Source organism: Pseudochaenichthys georgianus, unplaced genomic scaffold (assembly GCF_902827115.2).
Source record: "Pseudochaenichthys georgianus unplaced genomic scaffold, fPseGeo1.2 scaffold_483_arrow_ctg1, whole genome shotgun sequence".
Lineage (NCBI taxonomy): Eukaryota > Metazoa > Chordata > Actinopteri > Perciformes > Channichthyidae > Pseudochaenichthys > Pseudochaenichthys georgianus.
Genome location: NW_027263047.1, coordinates 122,089 through 149,995, shown reverse-complemented (window position 1 = coordinate 149,995; position 27,907 = coordinate 122,089). Strand labels below are relative to the sequence as shown.

At 43.6% G+C, this 27,907-nt stretch overlaps 1 protein-coding gene across 2 annotated transcripts; it reads left to right on the top strand.

Moving 5' to 3' along the window:
* The first annotated feature begins 2,171 nt into the window (after positions 1-2,171).
* rbbp8l (retinoblastoma binding protein 8-like) lies at positions 2,172-23,439 on the top strand. 2 transcript variants are annotated; one of them, XM_071202497.1, is made up of 14 exons: positions 2,172-2,227; positions 5,669-5,751; positions 5,857-5,899; positions 7,241-7,336; positions 13,956-14,068; positions 14,702-14,777; positions 15,394-15,557; positions 15,645-15,688; positions 16,232-16,293; positions 16,770-17,496; positions 18,328-18,424; positions 18,514-18,572; positions 21,179-21,323; positions 22,180-23,439. In XM_071202497.1, exons 2-14 carry the CDS (start codon positions 5,691-5,693, stop codon positions 22,239-22,241), a joined length of 1,749 nt encoding a protein of 582 aa, XP_071058598.1. In that variant the 5' UTR covers positions 2,172-2,227; positions 5,669-5,690; the 3' UTR covers positions 22,242-23,439. The 2 variants fall into 2 exon arrangements, with proteins under 2 accessions (XP_071058598.1, XP_033934689.1); XM_034078798.1 differs by having other exon boundaries at positions 15,391-15,557.
* Positions 23,440-27,907: the final 4,468 nt, after the last annotated feature.

The window sequence follows — 27,907 nt, the reverse complement described above, 5'->3', positions numbered from 1 at the left end:
GATCTCAGCAATACATTTTTAGATAGCGCATAAGAAAATTGCCACAAGGCTTGACCTCAGTCAGCCTCTCTGTTTGTTTCCTGTAGTCACTGACACCTTCATGTAGTCCGTCCTCTTCCCAGATCTCTATGGTGAAGACCAAGTGGTGTGATTCAGAGTCTGTCTTTCAAGCTGCACCAAGTATTTGGACTCCTCTCCATATCCGTATACTTCAAATAAATCTGTACTGTCATCCTAAACTCTGATATTGTAACTATTCTTTTGGTCTGTTCTGTCCACCAGTGGCTCCCAACCTTGAGCTGGTCGCCATTCTGTAAGAACCCCCTCCCTCATCTGTGATTACTGATCTGGTGCTCCGGTGATGCTGCATGTGCGCTGGCTTCATAGAATGACTTGCCGGGCTTTACCGCATACAACGGGCTGAAGTCTGGCTGCGACAGATCAACAGATGTACAACTAAGATGAGAAATGTATTTCTCACCGAACTGCTGGTGTTTGGTATTTTGTCTTTGGTTTTGCAGCGATGGGACCGGTAGCTTTGTCCCTGCTTCACCATGCATCCATTCTTACCAACACTTTGCAGCTAACGTTAGCTCGTTGCTATTCGCGCCGCCGTAGCTACAGAGGTCAATCAGTCAACACCATCTCGAGAGGAACAGTTACTTGGCTAATGAAAATGGATTCACAATTTAATAAATTGCAATCCCTAATCTCTCTACAGACACCCTGCAATCCCCTCAAGTACCCCTAGGTGCCCCGTAACCCCGGTTGGGAACCACTGCTGTACACGAGGGATCCATTGCATGCCTGGACGTCACATCAGTGAACTCTTCATCAACAGAACATATCATCAGAGTTCATGCTGTTGATCTTCTCATACTGTAGGTGTAGAATGTATGAAACCTGTGACAGCCGGCCGGGGCAGAGAGGAGGAGGATGACATCTGGTTTAGGAATCAGGAAATGGCGTTTTTTCAGATGAGGCATGCATCATGTCTATTGTGCAGTTTCAGTGTCAACATACGTGCCAGTGCTCTTGTCTGTTGTTTTTCATAGTATTTACATACCATCGCCACTGTCAGCGAGTCCACCGCACCCTGCCACTGCTTTATGGCTCCTCTCACTCACACAGTATGGTACACACTAACAGAATTCAAGATATGAATCCTTTATGGTGATGGACAAACATGTAGACTATAACTATTATCTCACTCCACCTGCCTGATTCCAACCTCTGGGTCCAACATTCATACAGTTTAAAGTTTGAGACACAAGGAGTCTTTTATATAATGTATTACATTCCAGCACTCGATGGGCTATGAATCTTTCCTTATCACAAGGTTATCAGGAGTGGGAGAAGTACTGAGATCTCGTACTTAAGTAAAGGTAGAAGTATTGGAGAGTAGGAATACTCTGTTACAAGTAAAAGTCCTTCAAATTGTCCTCAAGTAAAAGTATAAAATTATTAGCACCAAAATCTAGTGAAAGTAGCGACAGTAAAAGTAGTCGTTGTGCAGATTGGTCCATTTCAGAATAATATATGATGTGTTTTATAATGATTGATCATGAAGGTGTTCTCAAAGCTGGTGAAGGAGCAGCTAGTCTGAAGTACTTTGTAGACTGCAGGGTAGCTGGTGGATTCACTCCAGGTGGAACTAAAGTCTGATTTAACACTTGGTTATATTTCACATCATTCATCCACATCTGTAAAGTAGTTACTTTACCTTTAGTTAAAGGTATTAAATAAATGTAGAGTAAAAGTAGACAATGTACCTCTGAACTGTAGTGGAATAGAAGTACAAAGTAGCAAACATGGAACAAATGTACTTAGTTACTTGAGTTATTATTTTCTTTCCTTCTTTTGAATGAAATAAATAACTCTAACTTCTGATTTCCACGTGCCAGGCTTCTGCTCTGCGGCTTTGTGTTTGCCAGTCAGTTTTTCTCTCTATCCCCACAGGGCTTTATGGGACCAGTTTAGCCGGTTATGTGGGATTTCAGCAGAACAGGAAAATCAAGGGCCAACTTGCCCGGGCCTCAGTGTTTGCGTTACTTAAGGGGACGACAGCTCCAACCGGTTTTTTGGGGTGGAGAGAGGGGAGGGTGTGGGGCGTTCTCCCTCGCCTTGTTCTCCTCTCTTCTCCTCACTATCGCTCTGTCTCTGTATCACTCAGATCATCTCCAGCACCGGGCGAGTGAAGGGCAGGAGACGGCCTCCGATATCAGAGGTGAGTTTCCATCTGAATGAGCTGAAGCTGTTGCCTGAGGGCCGGAATAGATTACCTGACAGGGAGGGGAGGGGGGGGGGGGCAGGTATGTGCAGCAGGCTGGAGGACTGGCAAGGACAGAGCTGGCATACAACCACAGCTCGTAGTTGATTTTATTTATAGTTGCTTGTAAGTCCTTTAATTAAGTGAATACAATGTGCAAAAATAAATCTGCTCTGGGGTCGTGTGTGTGTGTGTGTGTGTGTGTGTGTGTGTGTGTGTGTGTGTGTGTGTGTGTGTGTGTGTGTGTGTGTGTGTGTGTGTGTGTGTGTGTGTGTGTGTGTGTGTGTGTGTGTGTGTGTGTGTGTGTGTGTGTGTGTGTGTGTGTGTGTGTGTGTGTGTGTGTGTGTGTGTGTGTGTGTGTGTGTGTGTGTGGCCTAGCATTACTATACTTGTGGGGACCTAAATCTGTTTACACAGTCACGTGTGGGGACTCGCCTCCCTTATGGGGACAAAATGAAGGTCCCCATAAGGGGAATCATTAGGCGCATTCACACAAAGGTTCATGAGAACATAGTTCTCATGAGAACTCTTTAGTTCTCATGAGAACTCTTTAGTTCGCATGAACTAAGTACAGATCGCGTTCACACCAGAAAAAGTCCCTGGGGGTGGATTAGGCAAATGAAGCCGCTGACGTCACTTCTTCTTCTTCTGCTTTGGGTTTACTGGCAGGCCGCAAACCACTTCACGGCGTATACTGCCGCCCAAAGTCCCCGGCCGGAAGTCCCCGGAGTTGGGGACTGAAGCCTTCCGAGTAAATTGCCAGAACGCCGACACCTCCTCATCTCCACCGCTCCCATGTTTTATTTTGTGTTGCCATAAGTTAGTCTCTCTGCGTTTCTGCGCTGGGCTAATGCTAATGCTAATAATGCTAATGCGAGGATAATAAAATGGCGGCTTCACAAAACTTTTTGGGAGTTTAACGGGGCGTGGTTTGCAATCCGCCCAGCCAATCAGGAATATAGCTCTTTTCTCACAAGAGAGCCGCTCGAAAGTCCCTGCTCTCTAGCAGTGTGCTCTCTAGCAGGGACTTTCGAGGGGGTAAAAAGGTTCGCATTAACTACTTTTAGTACCGGCTCTTTTTGATGTGAACGCGACAAGAGTTCTCATGAACTAAGTTCTCATGAACCTTTGTGAGAAAAGTACTGCAGTGTGAATGCGCCTATTAATTTTAGGGTGAAGACTTGGTTAGGGTAAGATTAAGGGTAAGGTTAAGGGTTAGGGTTAGGCATGTGTTGGTTATGGTTAAGGTTAGGATAAGTCAATGTAATGTCCCCTGAAGTGATGTATACATGGTATGTGTGTGTGTGTGTGTGTGTGCGTGCGTGCGTGCGTGTGTGTGTGTGTGTGTGTGTGTGTGTGTGTGTGTGTGTGTGTGTGTGTGCGTGCGTGCGTGCGTGCGTGCGTGTGTGTGTGTGTGTGTGTGTGTGTGTGTGTGCGTGCGTGTGTGTGCGTGTGCGTGTGTGTGTGTGTGTGTGTGTGTGTGTGTGTGTGTGTGTGTGTGTGTGTGTGTGTGTGTGTGTGTGTGTGTGTGTGTGTGTGTGTGTGTGTGTGTGTGTGTGTGTGTGTGTGTGTGTGTGTGTGTGGTTGGGGGGGAGTTCTGTCATTTATCATGTATTGTTATTTGCTTTAAAGCCATACTCTTGCAAAACTAATACTCAGACAGTTGGACAATGGGAGGTTTGGAAGCAAAGCAGCTCCAACAGAAGCTTCCAAAGAGGTTTTTTTACTTGATTCAAACAGAATCAGTCGATAAAGGGTGACTGCAGTGAATATATTTCAGCAGCTGAACATCTTCTCAAGTTTGGTTTCTGCCAGACAGCAGAGCAGCAGCAGATGGGAGGTGTTCTGATTCTGATCCTGCTGAAGCTCCAGTGGTGAGATAAGCAGCCAGGTTGACAACTACACACATGCATGTATTTCTACACAGTAGGTGTAGAGCATCCAAGCTGCATACTGTACTTCCACCTTATGTCATAATGCTAATAGTGGGAGGAGTGTCATAGAGTAGCGTCAGACATAACAGATTTAAAGATTCTGGGAATTCAATGCTAGTTCACGAGGAGGTAAGACATATTGGCAACCTGTGCGTGAGAATACTGATCTGGAGACAGCAGAGCGGGCACATGGAGGCAGACAGGTATTTTCTTGCTCTACTGACACCCTTTTCCTGACATATCCCAACACGTTGAGAGCGTCTGATCCGCGCTGATCAAAACGCTCAATAGTGTTCAATGAATGTGCTTGTAGTGATCATGAAATAATGAGCAAGCTGAAAGTGACACTTTAAGTCACCTGCTTGCATTGAGACTTCAAATCAACAAAAGATCTTATTTGTAATCAGTGACACAAATCGACACCATGTGCTGTACTAATCTGCATTCATATACACAATGTATAAGAGCTGGGGTTTTGTATACTTGAAACACAACCCTTTGCAGAACCAGTCTATCGGGTTCCTATCATCCTTGATATAACAACAACATTTGCCGCCACATTCGTGTAGCAGCTTTTATGCAGCAGCAGCAGCAGCAGCAGCAGCAGCAGCAGTGTGTGACGTACACCCTGAACACAACACAGTCCCCAGGCTACAACGGCCAACAACCTTGAATGTCTCACTATCTTCACACATTAGTAGATGTATCTTATTTTAGTGCAGGGGAGAAAGAAAATGAATGAAAAAGTGAATGGTCATACAATTGTGTACTGTCAAGTCTAATACACCCTAAAGGATATTTCATTGACTATCTGTAGGGTTTTATGCACATTATCAATCTGCGTATAACATATTTGAAAAGCCAAACATTCATAAATTGCAATAAATATCACAAGGCTTTGCTAAGGTGGTATTAGTTGGTGTTTATAAAAGTAAATAAAACAAAGTGCAATGCAAACAGATTGAGCAAATACATGATGACACAGATCTGATGCCACCTTCTTTACGTTCATACACTGAAAGAACTGAAATGTTGAATTTAATTAAATGTATTACGTAAACTAATAACACATAACTGTATTAGGTAGGTTGAAAGCAATAAGATTACGTTTAAATAACATATTAGGTTCAACTTAATATTATTGCTTTCAACTAACCTAATACAGTGATGTGAGATCTGTTGACATAATACAATTATTTAAAGTCAACGTTTCAGTTTTTCCCTACATTTAACAATCAAAAAGGTCATATTTCTATCAATTATTCCAAGTTTATTTCCTAGTTGAAGGCCTGTACTGGAGCTCTTTTCATTCTGCACTTGTTGTCCCCTCTACAATATCTAGGAGAACTCAGGACTACTGTGTGATTAAGTCTGTTTATAATGCATTATCATCGCTTTCAGCTTCATTCAATGAATCCAAAACGTTGACAAAATATTTTCTGTCTCTCTTCTGTTGTGCAATCAGACTGAAATCAGAGGAGGTAACAATGGAGTGCTTCAACAGCCTGCTCCTGAAACTGAGGGAGGTCCACGAGCGGGAAGTTGAAGGTGAGTGTACAACGGGAAACCAGAAGCCATCAAAAGTTGTAAAGCAGCTGTAATGTGCAGAGTATCCTGTGGCAAGGGTTAAAACCATGTGTGTTTGACTTTCAGGGTGGCAGATGAAAATCCAAGAGCTGTCCAACAAGAAAGGCTGGTGGGTGGATCTCTCACCCCCTGAGGTTTTACAATGGTCGTGTTTAGACAACGCTTTCAAGATATTCAAGTTAAGCCGTAGAGCCAGCAGTGTGTGGACCGGGCTGCTCCTGCACCTGGCCCCGTGTGTGCCCGTGTCGGGGAGCTTGTGAGGAAGCTCATGTTGCAACAAGTTATTCAGTCTGAGTCACAACACTTTCGTTTCTTTTTAAAACCAGTGGAAAATCATCCTGGTAGAGAGGTTGTCTTCTTTTAGATCATTGCTACAATAGAAAGTCACAGTGATGATGCCTAGCAAGGGCTCCCTCCACAACAAGCAATGGGATTTCTCCATGCTTTTTGGAATATAACAACATATTTGGCAGACGTGGTAGAAGTACTTAGAGATGAGGTAGCTTAAGTGGTCAAATGCTAACTCATACCAAGGTTTAACGACTTTTTCTTGCACCACTCTATTCAAGAATGTCTTTACATCTTATAGTGAATCATCTCATCTCTATCAAACACTGGTCCACTTAATGTGGCTCAATAGCTGATTAATTATAATGTCAGCTGGTATAACTCGTCAGACGTACTGTGCTGTACAGGTTGTGCCTTACCTGTAACTTAAAGTCAGATCAACTCCTTTTACTGCATTGATGTCAATCCATTCCAGGTGACAGTATGCTTCAGCTTAGCAGAAGTAGAGCTTACATGCTGATGTGTAATTATAATTCAAATCCAATAATACATTAATACAGCACTGACCATTAGTGCAGAATTGTTCAGTTTCTTGTATTTTAAATGCTCATAGGTGAATCAGTGATGTTGTATATGTCTGTGTTCTGATACAATTCATTTGACTCGAGTGTACGTTGCTCTCAATGAACGTACAGTAGGTAAAAATAAACCTAGAACTGTTTTTTAATTTGTTTTACTATGTACATACATTAGGTAGATAGAGGCATAAATGAAAAAAATATAAAAGCAACATTGAACAACAAATACTATGTTTATATGTAAGTCACCCTGTTTCTGTAACCTGTAGATAACAACACATTAGTGCTAAGAGTGCTGCAATGAGTATTACATAATCAATGTAATGGATAACTTTACATGAACATAAGTAGAGGGTGTATTTACATGTTAAGAACAGCATGTGATATTTTAAAGACACAGGGATTGTTTTCTGATTCTACTAACTGATTTGGCTGTTATCACAATAATGCTTTCTCACTGAACATATAAATCAGACACGCTGTGTCATCTCATAACATTCAGACAGCAGCCTTATTCTTGTTGTATGCGTATCTGACAGTGAGTGTGTGGATGTGTGTTTCTATGTGTGTTTGCATGTAAACAGTGATACAAAGCGAATGGAAGATCTGTTCACCAAAAACCAGCAGATGAAAGAACAGCAGAGACTCCTCACAGAGAACATCAAGACCCTGGAGAACAGGTACGGATGCCACTGTGGTTCTAGAAATTATAATTGATAGTTCTCTTCCATTTAGGACATTTTGTTCATGTGTCTTTGTGATGCCTACACACGCTTGATACTTTTTTGTTGCTTGTCTTGGCCAGCACACTCTGAAAAATAGGTTTTTAATCTCAATGTATTACTGGTTAAATAATGGTTGAATCAAAAATCTATTACAAACCATCCATCCATCCATCCATCTTCTCCCGCTTATCCGTGGTCGGGTCGCGGGGGTAGCAGTTCCAGCAGTTCCATCAGAGAGCCCCAAACTTCCTTTTCCCTGGCGACATCAACCAGCTCTGACTGGGGGGTCCCAAGGCGCTCCCAGGCCAGCGAAGAGATATAATCCCTCCACCTGGTCCTAGGTCTACCCCTTGGTCTCTTCCCAGCTGGACGTGCCTGGAACACCTCCCTAGGGAGGCGCCCAGGTGGCATCCTAACTAGGTGCCCGAACCACCTCAACTGGCTTCTTTCGACGCGAAGGAGGAGCGGCTCAACTCCGAGTCCCTCCCTGATGACCGAACTTCTCACCTTATCCCTAAGGGAGACACCAGCCACCCGGCGGAGAAAACCCATCTCGGCCGCTTGTATCCGCGATCTCGTTCTTTGGGTCATGACCCATCCTTCATGACCATAGGTGAGGGTAGGAACGAAAATGGCCCGGTAGACAGAGAGCTTTGCCTTCTGGCTCAGCTCCCTTTTCGTCACAACGGTGCGGTAAAGCGACTGCAGTACCGCTCCCGCTGCTCCGATTCTCCGGCCCATCTCACGCTCCATTGTTCCCTCACTCGAGAACAAGACCCGAGATACTTGAGCTCCTTCACTTGGGGTAAGGACTCATTCCCTACTTGGAGTGGACAGTCCATCGGTTTCCTGCTGAGAATCATGGCCTCAGATTTGGAGGTGCTGATCCTCATCCCAGCCGCTTCACACTCGGTTGCGAACCGATCCAGTGAGTGCTGAAGGTCGCAGACCGATGAAGCCATTAGAACCACATCATCTGCAAAAAGCAGTGGTGCAATCCTTAGTCCACCGAACTGCAGACCCCCTCCCCCACAACTATCAATCAATCAATCAATGTTTATTTATATAGCCCAATATCACAAATGTTACATTTGTCTCAGTGGTCTTCACAGTGTGTACAGAATAGCAGTATGACAATATGACACCCTCTGTCCTTAGACCCTCACATCGTACAAGGAAAAACTTCCAAAGAAAACCCAGTTTAAAGGGAAAAATGGGAGAAACCTCAGGGAGAGCAGCAGAGGAGGGATCCCTCTCCCAGGACGGACAGACGTGCAATAGATGCCGTGTGTAAATTGAAAAGATAATAAATTTGCAACATAGGTAGTCCAAATGTTTGGAAATGCATGTGTGTATAATAGGAAGATGAATCCACGAGGATATCCATCCAGGACCGATGATCCAGGACCACAGCCACGACTCGCTCGTTTGCGTGGAAGATTCATCGTTGACACGTACAAACTGAGAGCGTTCAGATAGATAGGACCTAAACCAGCCTAAAGCAGTTCCCTGTATGCCAACTAAGTGCTCTAGTCTTTGCAATAGGATGTCATGGTCGATAGTATCAAATGCAGCACTAAGATCGAGCAAAACAAGAATAGAAACAAGTCCCTTGTCTGAGGCTATTAGAATGTCATTTGTGACTTTAACCAGAGCTGTCTCTGTGCTATGATGTGTTCTAAAGCCAGACTGAAAATCTTCAAATAAATCATTGTTTTTTAAGTAATCACACAACTGTTTTGCGACCGCTTTCTCAAGAATCTTTGAGAGGAACGGAAGATTAGAAATAGGTCTATAGTTGGCTAAAACCTCTGGATCGAGGTTGTGCTTTTTAAGAAGCGGTTTTATCACTGCTACTTTGAATGATTGTGGAACATAGCCTGATAATAAAGACATATTGATAATATTTAATAAAGAAGTGCTAATTAATGGAAAAACTTCCTTCAACAGCTTAGTTGGAATTGGGTCTAACATGCACGTTGATGGTTTAGAAGAGAGAATCATTGAATGTAATTGTTCAAGGTTAATGGCTGAAAAGCATTCTAGTTTACTATCTAGTGTAATATTAGAACTTACGATTCCGGGAGCTGTTGATAACACTATACTGGTCGAAGGCAAGAGGTCATTGATTTTGTTTCTAAGAGTAACAATTTTATCGTTAAAGAAGCACATAAAATCATTACTACTGAGTGCTATGGGAATAGAAGGCTCAATGGAGCTGTGGCTCTCTGTCAGCCTGGCTACAGTGCTGAAAAGAAATCTTGCATTATTCTTATTCTCATCTATTAATGAAGAGTAGTAGGCTGCTCTCGCTTTACGCAGTGCTTTCTTATATTCATTGAGAGTAATATGCCAAATTAAACGAGATTCTTCAAGTTTAGTGGAACGCCATATCCTTTCAAGTTGTCTAGACTTTTGCTTTATTTTGCGGGCTTTGGCATTATGCCATGGAGCTAATCTATGTTGTTTTATTTTCTTCTTCTTCAAAGGAGCAACATAGTCTAATTGTATTCGCAGCTCATCTGTAGCACTATCAACAACATGATCAATTTGGGGTGGTGTACATTTTGTATAAGTTTCCTCCCCTACATGCAGACATGCTATCGAGTTAAGTATTGGTGGAATCTCTTCCTTAAATGTGGCTATAGCACTAACAGATAGGTTTCTGCTGCAAGAGCTTTTGACTAATGCTTTGTAGTCTCGTAATAGTACTTCAAAAGTTACTAAGAAATGGTCGGATAAAGCAGGATTATGCGGTTCGACTAATAGTTGCTCAATTTCAATACCATAAGTCAGAACAAGGTCGAGAGTGTGATTATAGCAGTGGGTTGGTCTATTTACACTCTGACAGAAACCAACAGAATCTAATATAGAGTTAAATGCGACAGTAAGGCTATTTTTATCATCGTCAACATGAATATTAAAGTCACCTACGATAATTACTTTATCTGTTTTAAGAACCAAAGTTGATAAAAACTCAGAGAATTCTGATAAGAATTCTGAATAAGGACCTGGTGCACGATACACTGTAACAAATAAGATGGGCTGCAAAGTTTTCCAGGTCGGATGCGTAAGACTAAAAACGAGGCTTTCAAAGGAGGTATAATTTAATTTTGGTTTAGTATTGATAAGTAAACTTGAGTCAAAGATTTCTGCACCTCCTCGGCCCATGCCTCGAGCAATATGAGTGTTGACATGGCTGGGTGGAGTGGCCTCATTTATGCTGACATGTTCTTCATGTCTCAACCAAGTTTCAGTGAGACAGCATATATCAATATTATAATCTGATATTAAATCATTTACCAATATTGCTTTAGATGCTAGAGATCTTATGTTACATTCGTATGTTACATTTAATCTTCCTGTTTTGTTGCACTGTAGTAGTTGTTACATTTACTTTTATTAGGTTATTATGTATGACACCTCTATTAGGTTTTACCTTAAATTGTCCTTGGGCAGACACACACACCGCTAATATTGAGTATTTTATTGGGTTCGGGATTCCTATGGATGACTGCCTTGGAGAGAGCGCAGAGAAGCGTGTAAGACTGCGACTCCGCCTCCTGGTCTCAACTCCAGTTCGTCATGGATTAAGTCCACAAAGCCCTGAAATGTTTGCCGAAATGAGATCTGCACCTTTCAAAGTAGGATGAATGCCGTCTCTCTTAATCAGACCAGGTTTTCCCCAGAAGGCTGTCCAATTATTTACGAAGCCCACATTGTTTGCTGGGCACCACCAAGACAACCAGCGCTGAAATGATGACATGCGGCTATACATGTCATCATTGATCAGATTGGGGAGGGGACCAGAGAAGATTACGCCTCGAAATCCAATCCATGTATATTACAAACAGGATTGGTGACAAAGCGCAGCCCTGGCGGAGGCCAACCCTCACCGACTTACTGCCGAGGACACAGCTCTCGCTTTGGGAGTACAGAGATTGGATGGCCCTGAGTAGAGACCCCCTCACCCCATACTCCCGCAGCACCTCCCACAGTAACTCCCTGGGAACCCGGTCATACGCCTTCTCCAAGTCTACAAAACACATGTAGACCGGATAAGCGTACTCCCAGGCCCCCTCCAGGATCCTTGCGAGAGTAAAAATCTGATCCGTCGTTCCACGACCAGGACGGAATCTGCATTGTTCCTCCTCAATCTGAGGTTCGACAATCGGCCTGACCCTCCTTTCGAGTACCTTAGAGTAAACTTTTCCGGGGAGGCTGAGTAGTGTGATGCCTCTGTAATTGGCACACACCCTCTGATCCCCCTTTTTAAAAAGGGGAACCACCACCCCGGTCTGCCACTCCTTCGGTACTGTTTCCGACTTCCACGCAACGTTGATGAAACGTGTCAACCATGACAGTCCCTCAACACCCAGAGCCTTCAGCATTTCTGGGCGGATCTCATCCACCCCCGGGGCTTTGCCACTGTGGAGTTGTTTAACGACCTCAGTGACCTCCCCCCGGGAGATTGGTGTTGATCCCCCGTCATACTCCAGCTCTGCCTCTAACATAGAGGGCGGAGTTGTCGGGTTCAGGAGTTCCTCAAAGTGTTCCTTCCAACGCCCCAACACTCCATCAGTTGAGGTCAACAACGTCCCATCCTTACTGTACACAGCTTGGATGGTCCCCTGCTTCCCCCTCCTGAGGTGTCGGACAGTTTTCCAGAACAACTTTGGTGCCGCCCGAAAGTCCTTCTCCGTGTCTTCTCCGAACTTCTCCCACACCCGCTGCTTTGCCTCGGCCACGGATGAGGCTGCTGCCCTTTGGGCCTGTCGGTACCTTGCACCTGCCTCGGGAGTCCCCCGGGATAACAAATCCCTGAAGGCCTCCTTCTTCAGTCGGACGGCTTCCCTGACCACCGGTGTCCACCAGGAGGTTCGAGGGTTACCGCCCCTTGAGGCACCTAGGACCTTGAGACCACAGCTCCCCACCGCGGCTTCGGCAATAGAGGCTTTGAACACCGACCACTCTGGTTCAATGTCCCCAACCTCCACAGCAATGCCTGAAAAGCTCCGCCAGAGGTACGAGTTGAAGGCCTCCTGAACTTGGGCCTCCTCCAGACGTTCCCAGTTCACCCGAACTACACGTTTGGGCTTACCAGGTCTATCCAGAGGCTTCCCCCGCCACTCGACCCAACTCACCACCAGATGGTGATCAGTTGACAACGCCGCCCCTCTCTTTACCCGAGTGTCCAAAACATACGGCCTCAGGTCCAATGATACGATAACGAAATCGATCATGGACCTTCTGCCTAGGGTGCTCTGGTACCACGTACACTTATGAGCATCCTTATGTTCGAACATTGTGTTTGTTATGGCCAATCCATGACTAGCACAGAAGTCCAGTAACAAACCACCACTCCGGTTCAGATCAGGGGGGCCGTTCCTCCCAATCACGCCCCTCCAAGTGTCTCCATCATTGCCCACATGTGCGTTGAAGTCTCCCAGCAAGACTAAGGAGTCCCCTTCAGGAGCCCCATACAGGACTCTTTCCAGGGTCTCCAAGAAGGCCGTATACTCTGAACTGCTGTTGGGTGCATAAGCACACACAACAGTCAGAGTTCCCCCCCCCTAACCCGCAGGCGTAGGGAGGCGACCCTCTCGTCCACTGGGGTAAACTCCAACAACGATGTACCCAACTGGGGACTTGTGAGTATCCCCACACCCGCCCGGCGCCTCACACCTTGAGCACCTCCGGAGAAGAATAGAGTCCAACCCCTATCCAGAAGTAAGGTTCCAGAGCCGACGCTGTGCGTAGAGGTGAGCCCAACCAGATCCAACTGGTACCGCTCCACCTCCCGCACAAGCTCCGGCTCCTTCCCCCCCAGAGAGGTGACGTTCCACGTCCCCAAAGCCAGCTTCTGTCGCCTGGGTCTGGTCCGTCGAGACCCTCTGATTGCACTGCCACCCTTCTGGCAGCGCACCCGACCCCATCGCTGTTTCCCGTAGGTGGTGGGCCCGCGGGACGGAGAAGCGGAGGTGTTGCCCACGTTGCCTTTTCGGGCTGGGCCCGGCCGGGCTCCGTGGCAAGCCCGGCCACCAGACGCTCGCCGACGAGTCCTCCTTCTGGGCCCTGCTCCAGAAAGGGACCCCGGGCTTCCTCCGGACCGGGTATCCTCACTTCTTGTTGTTTCTTGTCTGGCCCCTTGCCTGAGACCAATTTGCCATGGGAGACCCTACCAGGAACACAAGTTTCCAGACAACACAGCCCCCAGGTTCATCAGGGCACACACACCTCTCTACCACAGTAAGGTGCTGGTTCTTCAGAGAGGTGTATTACAAACACTTTGGCAAAATGATATAATGGTAATATAAATACTATAGGTTAATAGTAGCACAAGTGGAACAAAGTCAGCTAACATGAATGCCATTAACACAATAGAATCTGTTTAATGTTTGCTAACATTATCGACCACAAGGTGTATTGAATTAGGAAATGATGCAATTGAATGCTTATAAATTCAACTTAGTTGACTGAATTCAAAGTGTCGTGGTCTCACTGTGGCCTGTGTGTGATGTATGTGAATGTAAAAAGAGGATGTGTGTTATGGAGTATCTGATGTGTGTTTCAGGCTGAGGGCGGGGCTGTGTGACAGGTGCACGGTGACTCAGGAAGTGGCTAAGAGAAGACAGCAGGAGTTTGAAGCGTCTCAGATCCAGAGCCTGCACAACCTCTCCCTGCTGGGTATTCTGCTTGCCTTTCAAATCTGTGATCATTCATTCCCATCTGTCACCTTCATCATACTCTGTCACGTCAGACTGAATCAGCATTAAAACTTTTTCATTTGATATATTTCTTATCTCTCTTTAAGACGGCATATAAGGATTGTATGGTACATTTTCATCTTAGTATTTCAGATTCTTTCATTGCAAATTGGACACGTTATTATCCTAGAGAATGGGTATTTTGGTAATATGTGTACTGTTATTATTATTATGCTTTATTTAATTTTTGTATAGTTTTGCCTTATTATAGTACGGCCAAAGATAGATGGGTCAGCATCAACAATGGCCTATAGTTTTGATGTACATGGGGAACATTTTTATATTTACATGTTCATCATTGTTAATTTTTAACATTTAATTATTTTAATCTCTGAAATATATTTTTTATATATATTACCCCCCCCTCCACCTGCTCTGTGATTTCATTTGAACCTGCGCTGACCCGAAAACGCTGTCATACTTCTTTGCCTTTTACATTAAGAACAACTCTCTTTCAAACTCTATCCATGTTTTTTCTTTCACCTAATAATACATTTGAAAAGAAAACGTTGTTGTCCAAAGCGCTGATCATGGCTTGATGTCTGTCTTGTAGCGGGAGAAATGAACAACCAGAAAAAAGAGAACAAGAGGCTGCGAGAGGAGCTCCGGAGTTTACGAGCAGCACTCGAGTTAGTATATCATCATTACTCAAATTCATGTACATTTTCACATTATGCTACTTCATACTTTTTACTCCACTACATATTGTAGGCCACTGTTGTGCTTTTTACTCCACTACATTTATTTTACATATTTAGTTACTAGCTACTCTGCAGATTTGTAAACTATGAATACAATTATATAAATCAAATAATTCATGATCGTAAATTATTATAGGTTAAGCAACACATTATTATATAAAGTAATTCAAATAAAACCAATTTTACCAAGTGCAACTGAAGTGATGAACAGATACATAGCCTCCACAGCCTGCACAAATAACTGATACAACAAATTAAAAATATATGGTGCCTAAATGGTCATTCTGCATATTGACTACTTTTACTTTTGATACTTTAAATATATTTTGAATGCAGGCCATTTACTTAAGCCGAGCACTTTTACACTGTAGAAATGCTACTTTCACTTAAGTAAATAATCTGAGTACTTCTTCCACCTCTGTATATATGTGAACACATGTTTGGTGTTTGACCAGTATCTGACAATGGAGGGTGGTCTGCCTGAAGGCCCCCCTCCCACAAAGCCCCCCTGCTGTAATAAATCATAACCCTGTGTGTGCAGCAGAGGCCAGAGTGACAGCAGCACAGAGGTCAAAGCACATAGCCCCCCCGACCTCTCCCCCTCCTCGGGCCCCGTGGCCCTCATCCACACGGCAACCAGCAGGTCCGGTAACCAGCCAGAAGATGGCGATGTTGTAGTGAAAACTGAGGCAGACCAGAGAAGTGAAGGTGAGAATGAGGAAGAGCTGTTTGCTTGTGTATTTATTGATTATCATGCTCACAATTTTACATTAGATGATGTTTGTGATCACACAGAAGCTCAACACAGACAACTGAGATGGATCAACAGAAACCACTATGTAAGTTTCTAAATCACTCTCATAAGAGTTAAGAGTTTTAAAAGAAAGGGAAATCAGCTAGCCTCACTTTGTCCAAAAGTACACTGAAAAAACTGAAATGTTGACTAATTAAATGTATTACGTCATCAAATTTCACATAACTGTATTAGGTTAGTTGAAAGCAATACAATTAAGTTGAATCTAATATTGTTTTATTTAAACTTAATATAATTGCTTTCAACTAACCTAATACAGTTCTGTTGACATAATAACAAATTAAAGTCAACGGTTCACTTTTTTCAGTGTAACAGAAACATGAACCTAACTGCAGGTTTAACACTCAATCATTAATATCTCCTTATTGTCAATCCTCGAGAAGTGTGTCGATTATTTCATTTCCTTTGCATAGAGCCAGGCTAGCTATATCGCTTTTTTTTTACTGGTAATTTTCTTCCTGAATAGATTCATATTTTGCATGATGTACAAATGTGAAATTATTACCTTTATGAATGTGATACTGAATAGCCACACATTTCGTTTTCTCGTCTTCCATAATTCTAACAGGATTCATATAAGCCTCTTTCCTGGAAAACAGAACCTAGCATACCCCATGCTGGAGAGCGGAGGTGAGACATGCCACTTAGGAAATAGTAAAATATGCTGTAAAATAGAACAGCAAATGGAACACATCGGTGATTGGGTGTGCAATATTTATCCAAAGACAACTGAGAAAAGATCGAGAAAAAAATGGAAAGAAGAACAAAAGTCAGCACTCCCAATAGACATTTGAAGTGTTCCCTACTTCTGAAAAAAGTAATCATATAATCTGGTTTGGGGAGTAACAGATTACATGTAACGAGATTACGTAATCAGGATACAAAAGTAAGATAACTGTATTTGATTACAATTGCATATCAAAAATCTGAATTCTGTTACATTTACAAACAAATTGAGATTACTATGAGGATAACAGTGTTACAATACATTTTTAAATAAAGATGAATATATTATAGGAGAGCATACTCAATGATTTTTTTTTAAGGTTTATATTTAGGGTACTTTAATTCTTTATTTTAAATAAAGAATGGCCTCTGTTTCTCAGATCTGAGAGTGTAGAAGGTCTGGACCAGCGACCCTCCCTCCCTCCTCAAGCTCTGCTTCTTAAGAACTTTCCTACGTTAACTGGTGGAGAAGGGAGACCCAGCAGACATGTGCTCCATGCTCCCGTCCCCTGCCGTCCTCAGCCAATCCAGACCTGCCCTGCCACTCTCCCCTGGCACCTCTCTGAGTCCTCTGATTGGGTCAGCCCGCCTGCTCCGGGGACCAGCCTGGTGGTGCAACCTTCTCAGAGACCAAACCCGCCACGCTATCCCAACCTGATCCCCACCAGCCATCATGCCAGCCCTAGAAGACAGGGGTTCAGCCTGACCAGGCACAGCACCCCTCAACCCCTGGCCAACGAGCCCACTGTGGTGGTCCGGTTGAGAAGTATGTCAGATACTGTGAACAGTCAAACTATGCCCCTGGAGAAGAAGCAAATCCTGCCACCTAAGACTGAAAGGGTCTTTGCAGAGAGAGGGACATGTGATGGGCCTCTGGACCTATCAGATCGAGGAAAGTCCAAAACCAACCAAACGCCAAGAGAATGTTCACCCATAGCCTTACAAGGTGAAGACAGAGGACAAAGGAGCCCTGACAAGGATGGGAAGGCCAATCAATCTGCACACGGACCAGTGTCCTCATCTCCTCCTGTCGTCGTCCCCAGAAGCTCCTCTACCCCACCAGGCAAACAACAAGACAAAGAGTCTGCCCACAACCATAATAACAAGGTACATTTTTAGCCAATAATAGTGGGATTCGACTTGACTTGCAATTTTTGTTTTTCCATTTAAGATTACCTGGTACCTTTTTTTCGTAGCACCTCAGCAGACTTTACAAGTGCAACTAAATGGTGGCAACCCTGTAACCTGCTGATTGATCAGAGAACATATTCAGTAGCGCGTCATTGGATATTCTTCAAAATCATCAATAGTGACTGAATCTTCTTTTTTTCACATCTCTGAGATTTGACAGTGTTTTCATTCAAATGGTGGTTGGCAAAGCTACACGAACACCACACCACTTCATCCATTTGGTAGCCAATGAAAGGATTCAGCAACTCTCTCGTTTACACAAGAGTGGGTACAATCCAAATTGGTAAATTAGATTGTGTGAGGCAAGTCGAGTGAAGTAGAGCCAGTGTGTGCTTTCACAGCTTAATGGTCTTTTGGTTCAAAATAAACTGTGGGCCCTTTGCCCGATTAGTATGGTTTATTATTCATGACAAATAAGACTTATGATGCTTATAATGACTTATTTATTTGAGGGCTCTTTTTGACACCAAACATAAATATATATCTGAAGTGTTAAAGAGCACCATGAACTTCTGTCAATCACATCATTTGATGTCCCTACGTGGGTGCTGATGATGCAAAAGGATTGACAAAACTTTCCAGTCAACTTACGTCTCAGTCTGTCTAACTATACGTTTACCTCTTGTAATAAAACAATTTCCCAGACCAAATGAACTGAATTACAGGTGTGAAAGCACCTTGGAAGACATGGAGGTAACGGTAAAAGGGACAAAAAGGACTCATGGCACAATGGTCTTGTCACGGCAGGTATTCAAAGAGGATGATCAGAAAGAAGAGTTGAATGGAAAGACCGACCAAAGCAACGAGAAGAAGGTGCCTGTCCTCACCATATCACTGCGTCCAGGTGAACAGCTTACATTCACACTGCACTCGTCTGTGTGTTTCTTCATTTCTACCTCTATTCTACTTACTGGGTTCATGTTTCTTTAACAGTAGTGGTGCTGGAGAGTCTGAATTCTGCTCTGCAAGAATCCTTAACGTCAAAAAGCAAGGTACGTCCATTCAAGTCAACAAAGCAAATACAGTAAAGGCAGTGCTTGCATATGTCAAAGGGAAAATGTTCATGATCTTAGTATTTCTGTTTAATGTTCCTGTTTAATCTGGAAATGTATTTTCTCTTGGTTTCTTGTCTTGTTTTACTTCCTGTGTTTTCCCTGCAGTTTGATTGTGCCTTATTATGTTCCCCTGTTACCCTTGTGTGTTTGCATGCCCTCCCAATCTGTATCTTGTCAAGGTCATAATATTACATTACATTGCATTTAGCTGACACTTTTATCCAAAGCGACTTACAATAAGTGCATTCGATCAAGAAGACAACAAATTTGAGGAAAACAGATTCATATAAGTACATCAGGTTTCATAGAGCCAAACCATTTCAAGTGCTACTCAATTACTCAACTACTCAACTTTAGATAAGCCAGTCCTTTGTTAGTAATTCTATCGCTCGAAGTGGAGTTGAAAGAGATGAGTTTTCAGTCTCCCCCGGAAGGTGTGTGAGCTTTCTGCTGTCCTGATTTCAATGGGGAGCTCATTCCACCATTTTGGAGCCAGGATAGCAAACCCACATGTTTCTGCTGATGGGAACTTGGGTCCCCCTCGCAGCGAGGGTGCAGCGAGTCGTTTGGCTGATGCAGAGCGGAGTGCACGTGCTGGGGTGTACGGTTAACCATGTCCTGGATGTAGGAAGGGCCAGATCCATTCGTAGCATGGTATGCAAGCACCATTGTCTTGAAGTGGATTCTAGCAGTTACCGGAAGCCAGTGGAGGGAGCGGAGGAGCGGCGTGGTGTGGGAACATTTAGGAAGGTTGAAGACCAGACGAGCCGCTGCATTCTGGATGAGCTGCAGAGGTCGGATGGCACATGCAGGTAGACCAGCCAGGAGGGAGTTGCAGTAGTCTAGGCGTGAGATGACGAGAGCCTGGACCAGAACCTGCGTGGCTTTCTGGGTCAGCTGGGGACGCATCCTCCTGATGCTGTAGAGCGTGTATCTGCAGCAGCGGGTTGTAGCAGCGATGTTTGCAGTGAAGGACAGGTTGTTATCTAGGGTCACACCCAGAGTCCTTGCAGTCTGAGTCGGGGAAACAACAGAGGGGCCGATGTTGATAGTCAGGTCAAGAGTGGGACAATATTTTCCCAGAAGGAAAAGCAGTTCAGTTTTGTCAAGGTTGAGCTTGAGATGATGAGCGGACATCCACTGAGAGATGTCAGCTAGACAAGCAGAGATACGTGCGACAACCTGGGTCTCTGAGCGGGGAAAAGATTAAATTAATTGGGTGTCGTAGCAGTGGTATGAAAAACCATGCGGGCTAATGACAGATCCGAGCGAGTTTGTGTACAGGGAGAAGAGGAGGGGACCAAGAACAGAGCCCTGAGGGACCCCTGTAGTTAGTTGACAAGGGTCGGACTCCGACCCTCTCCAAGTAACCCTGTAGGTGCGGTCTTTGAGGTATGAGGTGAGGAGGGAAAGTGCAGAGCCTGAAACTCCAAGTTCTTGGAGAGTACGAAGGAGGATCTGATGATTCACCGTGTCGAATGCAGCAGACAAGTCCAGAAGGATGATGACAGAGGAGAGGGAGGCTGCTTTAGCAGTGTGCAGTTCCTCAGTGACAGCACGGAAAGCAGTTTCTGTGGAGTGACCTGCCTTGAAACCAGACTGGTGCGGATCCAGAAGGTTGTTCTGATGGAGATAAAAGGAGAGTTGTTTAAAGACAGCGCGTTCAAGTGTTTTAGACAGGAACGGGAGGAGAGAGACAGGCCTGTAGTTTATAACATCAGACGGGTTGAGAGTGGGTTTCTTTAGGAGAGGTTTTACTCTTGCCTCCTTGAGACTGTGTGGAAAGTGACCAGAAGTTAGAGAAGTGTTGATGAAATGGGAGAGAAACGGTAGAATATCAGGAGCGATAGTCTGAAGGAGGTTTGAAGGGATAGGGTCCAGAGGACAGGTGGTAGGACGGGCAGAGGTAATGAGGGTAAGAACCTCACTTGGAGAGAGAGGGGAAAAGGAGGTTAGTGTGTGGGTGAAAGGAGGGTCTGGTGACCCAGCGGTGAGTAGAGGTGAGTCAGAGAAAGAAGAGCGAATATCATCAACCTTTTTTTCAAAGTAGTTAACAAAGTTGCTTGGAAGAAGGGAGGAGGGGGAAGGGGCTCTGGGGAAGGAGGGATGAGAAGATATACAATAGTTTGTTGGGATTGGAATAGGAAGATTGGATCTTACCTTGAAAGAAAGTGCTTTTTGCCTGAGAGATCGGCAAAATGCAGTCCTGTCTCTATAAATGCCCGTCAGACATAGTGTTATTGTCAGTCCGTGTCGTGTTTCCGGCTACCAGTTTGTTCCTGGTGTTCTTTCCTGTTTCCTTTTCCTGGTGTCATTCCTGGTTTTGTTTTATTTCTCTCCTTTCATTTTACCTCACCTGCTCCTGTTTTTTGTGGTTTTGTCGAACGAGCTTTAATTTAATAAAGCTTGCCTTTTGTAAAGCTTTTGTTGTATACTTCATTTGGGTCCTGCCTTCCTTACCCCCTTGTGACAGAAAATATTAGCTTTCCTAGTTTGATTTCACTTGAGAAAAATATTTCTTTCTGATTCCTCTTCTTTGTCAGTCATCGTCAGCAGCAACACAGCGAGGGAGCAGCTCAGATGAGCGGGAGGATGAGGGGAGTGTGTCGGAACGAGAGAGCAGCCAGGGCTGCAAGAGGAGGAGGGCGTCTGCGGGGACAGAGACCGACAGGGACTCTGAGACAGACAGTAGGCACAAGTTTATCATTTCAGTTCTCGACGTTTCTTGTTTTCCTACATTATTTTTTTTTCTCTGCCTGTGGTCTTCAAATCAATTTGCATTTCTAAATGCCTCAATAAGCATAATGCTCCTTGACCTTATTGCACCTTCAGCACCATTAACCACTCCATCCTCATCAGCCACCTCCAGTTCTACACTACCGCCCTCTCCTGTTTTAAATCTTACCTCTCTGACCGACATCAACATTTCTCTATCAGCAGCTGCTAATTCCCCACAGCCTCTGTCCCCCACGGTGTCCCCCAGAGCTCTGTACTTGGTCTCCTTCTCTTTATTATATACATCCTCCCATCCTATTATTATTGCTTCTACCAAGTTTTGTGAGAACCGGGCCAACAGTTTTCCCTAATTGTGCACAAATAGACAGACAAACAAACAAAATCAAACCCATATCGACCCCTAAACAAAACCACCATGGCGGACGATCTTGAAAACCCTGCATGTTGTCTCAAACCAGCTAAAATCTATCATTCAATACAAATTAAACCAGAATGTAATGGATAAAGTGTAATTGTCTTTGCATCTTAATCCACATAGCCAACTCTGTAATTATATAACTGTCATAATGATGATTTATCTCTACCATACCGTAAGACAGAAACACCACTATTATTAAGCATACAGAGAGCAGGATAGATACTCTTAATACAACTCTTGTAAAGAAAGCTATCTGATATAGTGTCAACTATTGTCAGTATTTGTTCTGCTTTCTGCTTCATATATACATTGAAAAATGATTTGCTGGACAATTTTTCTCCTTAACCAAAAGGAACTGTTTGGAACAATTTTCCTTTTGTTCCCTTAAAGACACCCAGATGGAGAAGAAGATCAAGATCACCGTGAGAACTGAGGAAAGGAGCCCTCGCTGAAGAGAACCATGTCCCATGGTCTCGTGATCTCACTCAGACCTGCGTCAGATGATTGAAATGGTCACTTGGGGCTGTAATGACATCACTTATTGCTTTTACATAAAGGTTAGTCAGTTTAGGATCAATATATTTAAAAGTCATCTTATGAGCTGGAACATATGACATCTTAGTTCATATAGTGTTTGCAATATGTCCTCCAAGTCCTACTGTTGCTACTTAGAACATTACAATATTACCAGTGTTGTATGTCATGTAACAGTTTACTGTATTCATTTTTTGGATAGGTAAACAAAAAAATGCCATTGTGTCACTAAATCCAAATCCAATCCTAATGGCATAAATATGCCCATCAGCATTCTGTTTGGCCATTTATAGTTGTTCGTAAGAGAAGTGGCTTAAAAAGTCACACATTGTGCAACACTTACAGCCCATTTTCACAGCATATGACCAACTGAAGAAGAGTGCAGTAGGTGACAGTTTTCCTATAGAAATGTGACAAATATATCATATGATAACTTCATGTAACGTGTTTATAATTATTTCACTTTCCTGGCATTACTGTAACTGCCCGGCTATTTTTGCCTCAGAGCCTCCCCGCCCTTTACGGCGTCTTAAGTTACCAACAAAGAAGAGAAAGAGACAAAAAACATGTTCCTCTTCCTCTTTCACATTTACAGAATGCACATATTTTGCAAGTATTAACTTTCCGTTCACAGCTGTGAAAACGTGTGGTAAGCAGGGTGGATAAAAGTAATAATTGACAGAGTCACTTCATAACACCTAGCCTACTTTTGTGAATCATCACTCTAAAGTCAATAAATATCCATTTTGTGTGAATATTGAACGTATGTTTTTAATGGAGATGTCCCAATCAATAGGCAGAATCAGCCAGTATTTACCCTGCATATGAGATTGTTATTTTCCCTTTTGCTCTTTTTCTGTTGTGCACTTGAAGCCTTTGTAGCTTTAATGCTGCTTTATATAAACTTTTATTTTTCTATCATGTCTCTCTAATAGTTTTCCCCTGTCAGTGGTATCTCGTTGATTATTAAAATGTGATTGACTGTACGTACTATTGACGCATTGACTTTAATAGTGATTTAGTGTTGCCGTCTGCTCTTGGTCAATTTTGTTTTCAAAATGACAAAATGTACACTTATAAACATTTTTGTCTGAACACACTACTTCTCATGCTGAAATAAACTCCCGTCCTTGAATGGTGCCTCTGTAGCTCCCACTGTATGTGATTCAGCTCCGATTTATGGTACCTAAACTGGATCAACACACACTTCCTGTTGGGTGAATTCCCCTTGGTGAATATTGATGAGTGTTCTTGGAGATAGAAGTAACACCACGCCTGACGTTTGTTCAGGACATTATGCAAAACAAGTTGCGTTGTCATAATCAGGGATGTCGAAACCATGAAAAGTTTGTCATGTAGGGTGTTATACAAGTCACTGTTGCCAATTCTATTCTATTCACAGATCACATGTTTCTGTAAAGCTACAATCTAACAGTGAGCCACACTGCAGAGCAGTTCCTCTACTTTATTTGAGTTTGTTCTGCTTGTGCAGATGAAATGTGGTTGTAAGGCTGCATTTCTGCAAGCTGGAAGTGACGGATGTAAATTAGCTATGTTGGGTAAGCTGTTTCCAGTGATGGAAACTAACCATAACTCTACATTACAAGTACTGTACTTTAGTACAACATTGAGATACTTCTACTTTAGTATTTCCAATTCCTGCTACACAATACTTCTCCTTCACTACAAGTTCCAAGTTACATTTTGCAGATTTATATTTAAAATAAAACTATCACTAATATTCATCAACAACCAACTACTGAAAGTGTATAATTAAATATAAAATTATCCAGCAACATATACAGCAATTAAATATATATCCATATGTATAACCAACAAGTCCCACCATGAGAGACAGCTGCAAGGAAAAACTCAAACAACACAACAGAAACAAAACAAGACACATATTCTGCTCATTCTCAGGTTCATATCAGTATTTTGTGTCTCTACTGGGACATGTCTCCATGCTTTAATGTTCAAAAAGCTCTTTATTCTTCTCATACTGCCTGTGCTGCAGCAACTCTTTTCACCCTCTGTCTGAAACCAGAGCCCAGTCTGCTCTGATTGGTTAGCTGGCCACCTCTGTCGTGATTGGTCAACCACTAGAGATGTCCCGCCCCTTCAGCCTATCACGTACGATGTGTTGGAGCGCTAACCAATAGTAGCGCAAGTGTTACATAATGATGTCACTATGTGATGGAAGTAAACAATGGAGTCCAATGGAGGCGTAACCCTAACGAAGCATCTACACGGCGGAGTGCGTTGAAGCTTGCCGGTGGGCGTGTCTGAAACTCGACCACAACCAATCACATGAATCTCCCGCCCCGGACACACAAGGACGCGGTTTGATTGGCTAGAGCAGGGGTGGGGAACCTCCGGCCCCCGGGCCATATACGGCCCGTGAGACCATTTGGTACGGCCCTCGAGGTAATTTATAAACACACGCAAAAAGGAAAACATTTAAGAAATCTAGACCGCAAAAAAATTAAACAAGCGAGTGCCTGTTTTTCCTGGCCAAGGTCAGGGTCCTTGAACACAACACGAGCCTAACGTGTCATCACGTGGTATATGTCTCGTCTGACAGGGGTACAGTTCTGCCAGAGAGCACCAGAACGCCGCTCCGGCACTTCCAAAAATTGTAGTACGCATAAGGAGCTGTACACATGCTGCAGTTTTTTGCGTGACGGTACGTCCACACAGCAGCTTTAGACGAATCTTCCACCGCTTCCAACGCTTCTCTGCCCATTGACTTTGAATGGGGATGACGTCACTTTGCCTCGCTTTTCACCGAACTGCATTGTGGGGGAGGGAAGCGAAGATTTCCAGGATTTCCAGGATTCAAAAGTTGAGCAATGTTCAACTTTTGAAGCTGAGCTGGAAGCGTCAGCCAATCAAACACGTTTATGCAAATCTGACAGTAGAAGCGCTAGCCAATCAAACCGCGTGTAAGCAGGGAGAACCAGACCGCAGTTCATTTCCTCATATTCCAAACGAGAAATTACGGGAGCAAATCACCCGGTTCTTTACGACCAGAACTATTAACGGGATACAAACCGGAGGAACCAGGCATGGAGGGAGGTGGCAGAGACAGTGGGTGAAACTGGTAGGTTTTCGCCTGTTTGGGGAGTTTATATATATATATATTGCTCGCATAAAATCCCCGGGGTTTTTTGCTTTGTATGTCGGGGGATTGGTTGTTGGTCGCATTGCTCACAAAAAATCCCCAAGCTGTCAGACACGCCCAGCTCCAAGATTTTCAAGATTTTTAAAAAGCTACTGTGTGGACGTACCGTGACTGTGTCTTTAGTTGTAAGCCCAGTGGCGATCTGTTCATCTGTCATACTGATCATACAGTCAATAACTTTGTTGTTATTAGCATCTGGTTAGCTAGCTATGCTAACGATTATAATAATATAATAATAGATTTATTTTGTTAGCGCTTTTACAGGTGCTCAAAGACGCTTTACAGATATAGTGAAAAGAAAAGAAGGGAACAACAAATAAATATATAGTCAAAGTTAAAGTCAAATAATACAAAAACAATCACACATTAAAAGCCAGATTGAAGAGGTGAGTTTTTGTGAGTTTTTTTAAGGTGGTGAGGTCAGTGCAGTCTCTGATGGGTTGTGGGAGTGAGTTCCAGAGGGAGAGGGAAGCGACAGAGAAGGCTCTGTCCCCCCAGGTCCGGTGATTGATGTGGGTGGGGATGGATAGGAGGTTGGCTTCTGATGAGCGGAGACAGCGGGAAGGGGCGTGGTGGTGCAGCAGGTCTGTGAGGTAGGGGGGGGGGGGCCTGATTGTTGAGGGCTTTGTGAGTAATGAGGAGGACTTTGAAGTTGATTATTTGACGGACGGGGAGCCAGTGGAGGTTCTGGAGGACGGGAGTGATGTGGTCTCGGGAGCGGGTGAGGAGGCGGGCAGCAGAGTTCTGGATATGTTGGAGTTTATTGAGGAGGTTGGATGGTATGCCGTAGAGCAGGGGTGTCCACACTTTTTTGGATGGTGAGCTACTTTTGAAATGACCAGCTCACCAACCAAAAATAAAATCCCAAATTGCAAGGGTTGCTGAATAACACGTTTAATTTATACATGGGATAACTACAATTGGGCTGCAACAAACGACTCATTTGATAATCGATTAATGAAACGATTAATCGACTATTCGGACTATTACTGTCTGCCTTGCACAATTTCTCAACTTATCAACTTTTAGATTTAGCTTGAGGTTGTTTTAGGCATGTGGAAACTAACAATGAAGACAATAAAGATGAATACTTGATTCAAAAATACATATATTATTAAATTAACTTAACAAATTGTGAACAAAATTAACATTGCTTTTTATTTAAATTAAATAAATAATATTTCACATCAAAAGAAACAACAATGTTTTAACAAATCGTATTAAATAATCTGATGACAGAACTGTAAACAGAATAGCTGAAACTTTAACAAAATAAAGAGTAACTCTGTTACCTCTAATCATTAACCCATGTTTGTGTAATTGAGTTAACTCCGTGTGTTGCTGCTAGCATATGTTACGGGTCCCAAAAGCTTGCGTACCACAGCAACAATAAATGATATCTGTAGAAAACAGAAAAGTGCAACAGCAAGAATTAGACACAGGATCCGATTGATCGTCTGGATTGCTTCTCATTCAAAGTACACATAGCTACATTCAAATAGATGTACTTTACAAACATATCACTTTTCTCCATTTAAGTTATCCGTATACAATAAACAATATAAACACATCACGCTATCAAATAATACTTTCTATCAATATATCTATCTTTACCAAATATAACATATTATGGAGCTCACATAAATACACTATCAGTGTTAATAAACAAAAAACAAGGCAATGTGCCTGTGACGTTTAGATACTACTGGGACCCCAAAGCAGAGACTGACAAAAAATAAAGTTTCAAAAAGTTTAATAAACAAGGTAATCCAAGGCAGGTACTGACGACAGGGAGCTTGGCTGGCCGTAGTAAACCAAAAAAAAAGCTGCGGGAAAACGTTTCTGACCAAAACTCAAAAAGAACTCCTAAACCAACTACAACAGACTCCAGGCTGCAGAAAGGCACTCCGGACCGCGGGACAGCATGAAAAATACTCTGGCAGAGAAGTGAGGTGAGGGCCAGGCTCTTAAAGAGCAGGTAATCAAGTGAGTGGGGACAGGTGTGCCTCATCTGCAGCCAGGAGTAACCAGCCACGCCCCCCTGTCACACACCAGCCCTGCAGAGACAGAAAGACAGAGTAGTGAGGGGTAAAAGGAGCACACAACAAGTTAAACACAAAAACAACAAAAGCCCCATGCAAAACATAACAGTACCCCCACCTCAAAAGGACGCCTCCTGGCGGCCTACCAGGACTATCCGGGAAACGGACATAAAAGTCTCTCAAGAGTTTTGGGTCCAAAATCAGCGAGCGAGAAACCCATTGTCGCTCCTCTGGCCCATACCCCACCCAATCCACTAAATACTGGTATCCACGGCCCCACCTTCGAACCTTCAGCAACCTCCGTACAGTGAAGGCCGGGTGTTGTCGATGAGCCGGGGGGGAGGAGGGGGTTTGGTTG

What these genes read in the sequence shown, in the direction of transcription:
- rbbp8l (XM_034078798.1), top strand. Translation starts at nt 5,691, where the DNA reads ATGGAGTGCTTCAACAGCCTGCTCCTGAAACTGAGGGAGGTCCACGAG. An exon ending in CTGTCCAACAAGAAAGGCTG is followed by an intron (nt 5,900 to 7,240) that starts GTGGGTGGATCT and finishes GCATGTAAACAG; the next exon opens with TGATACAAAGCGAATGGAAG. An exon ending in ATCAAGACCCTGGAGAACAG is followed by an intron (nt 7,337 to 13,955) that starts GTACGGATGCCA and finishes TGTGTGTTTCAG; the next exon opens with GCTGAGGGCGGGGCTGTGTG.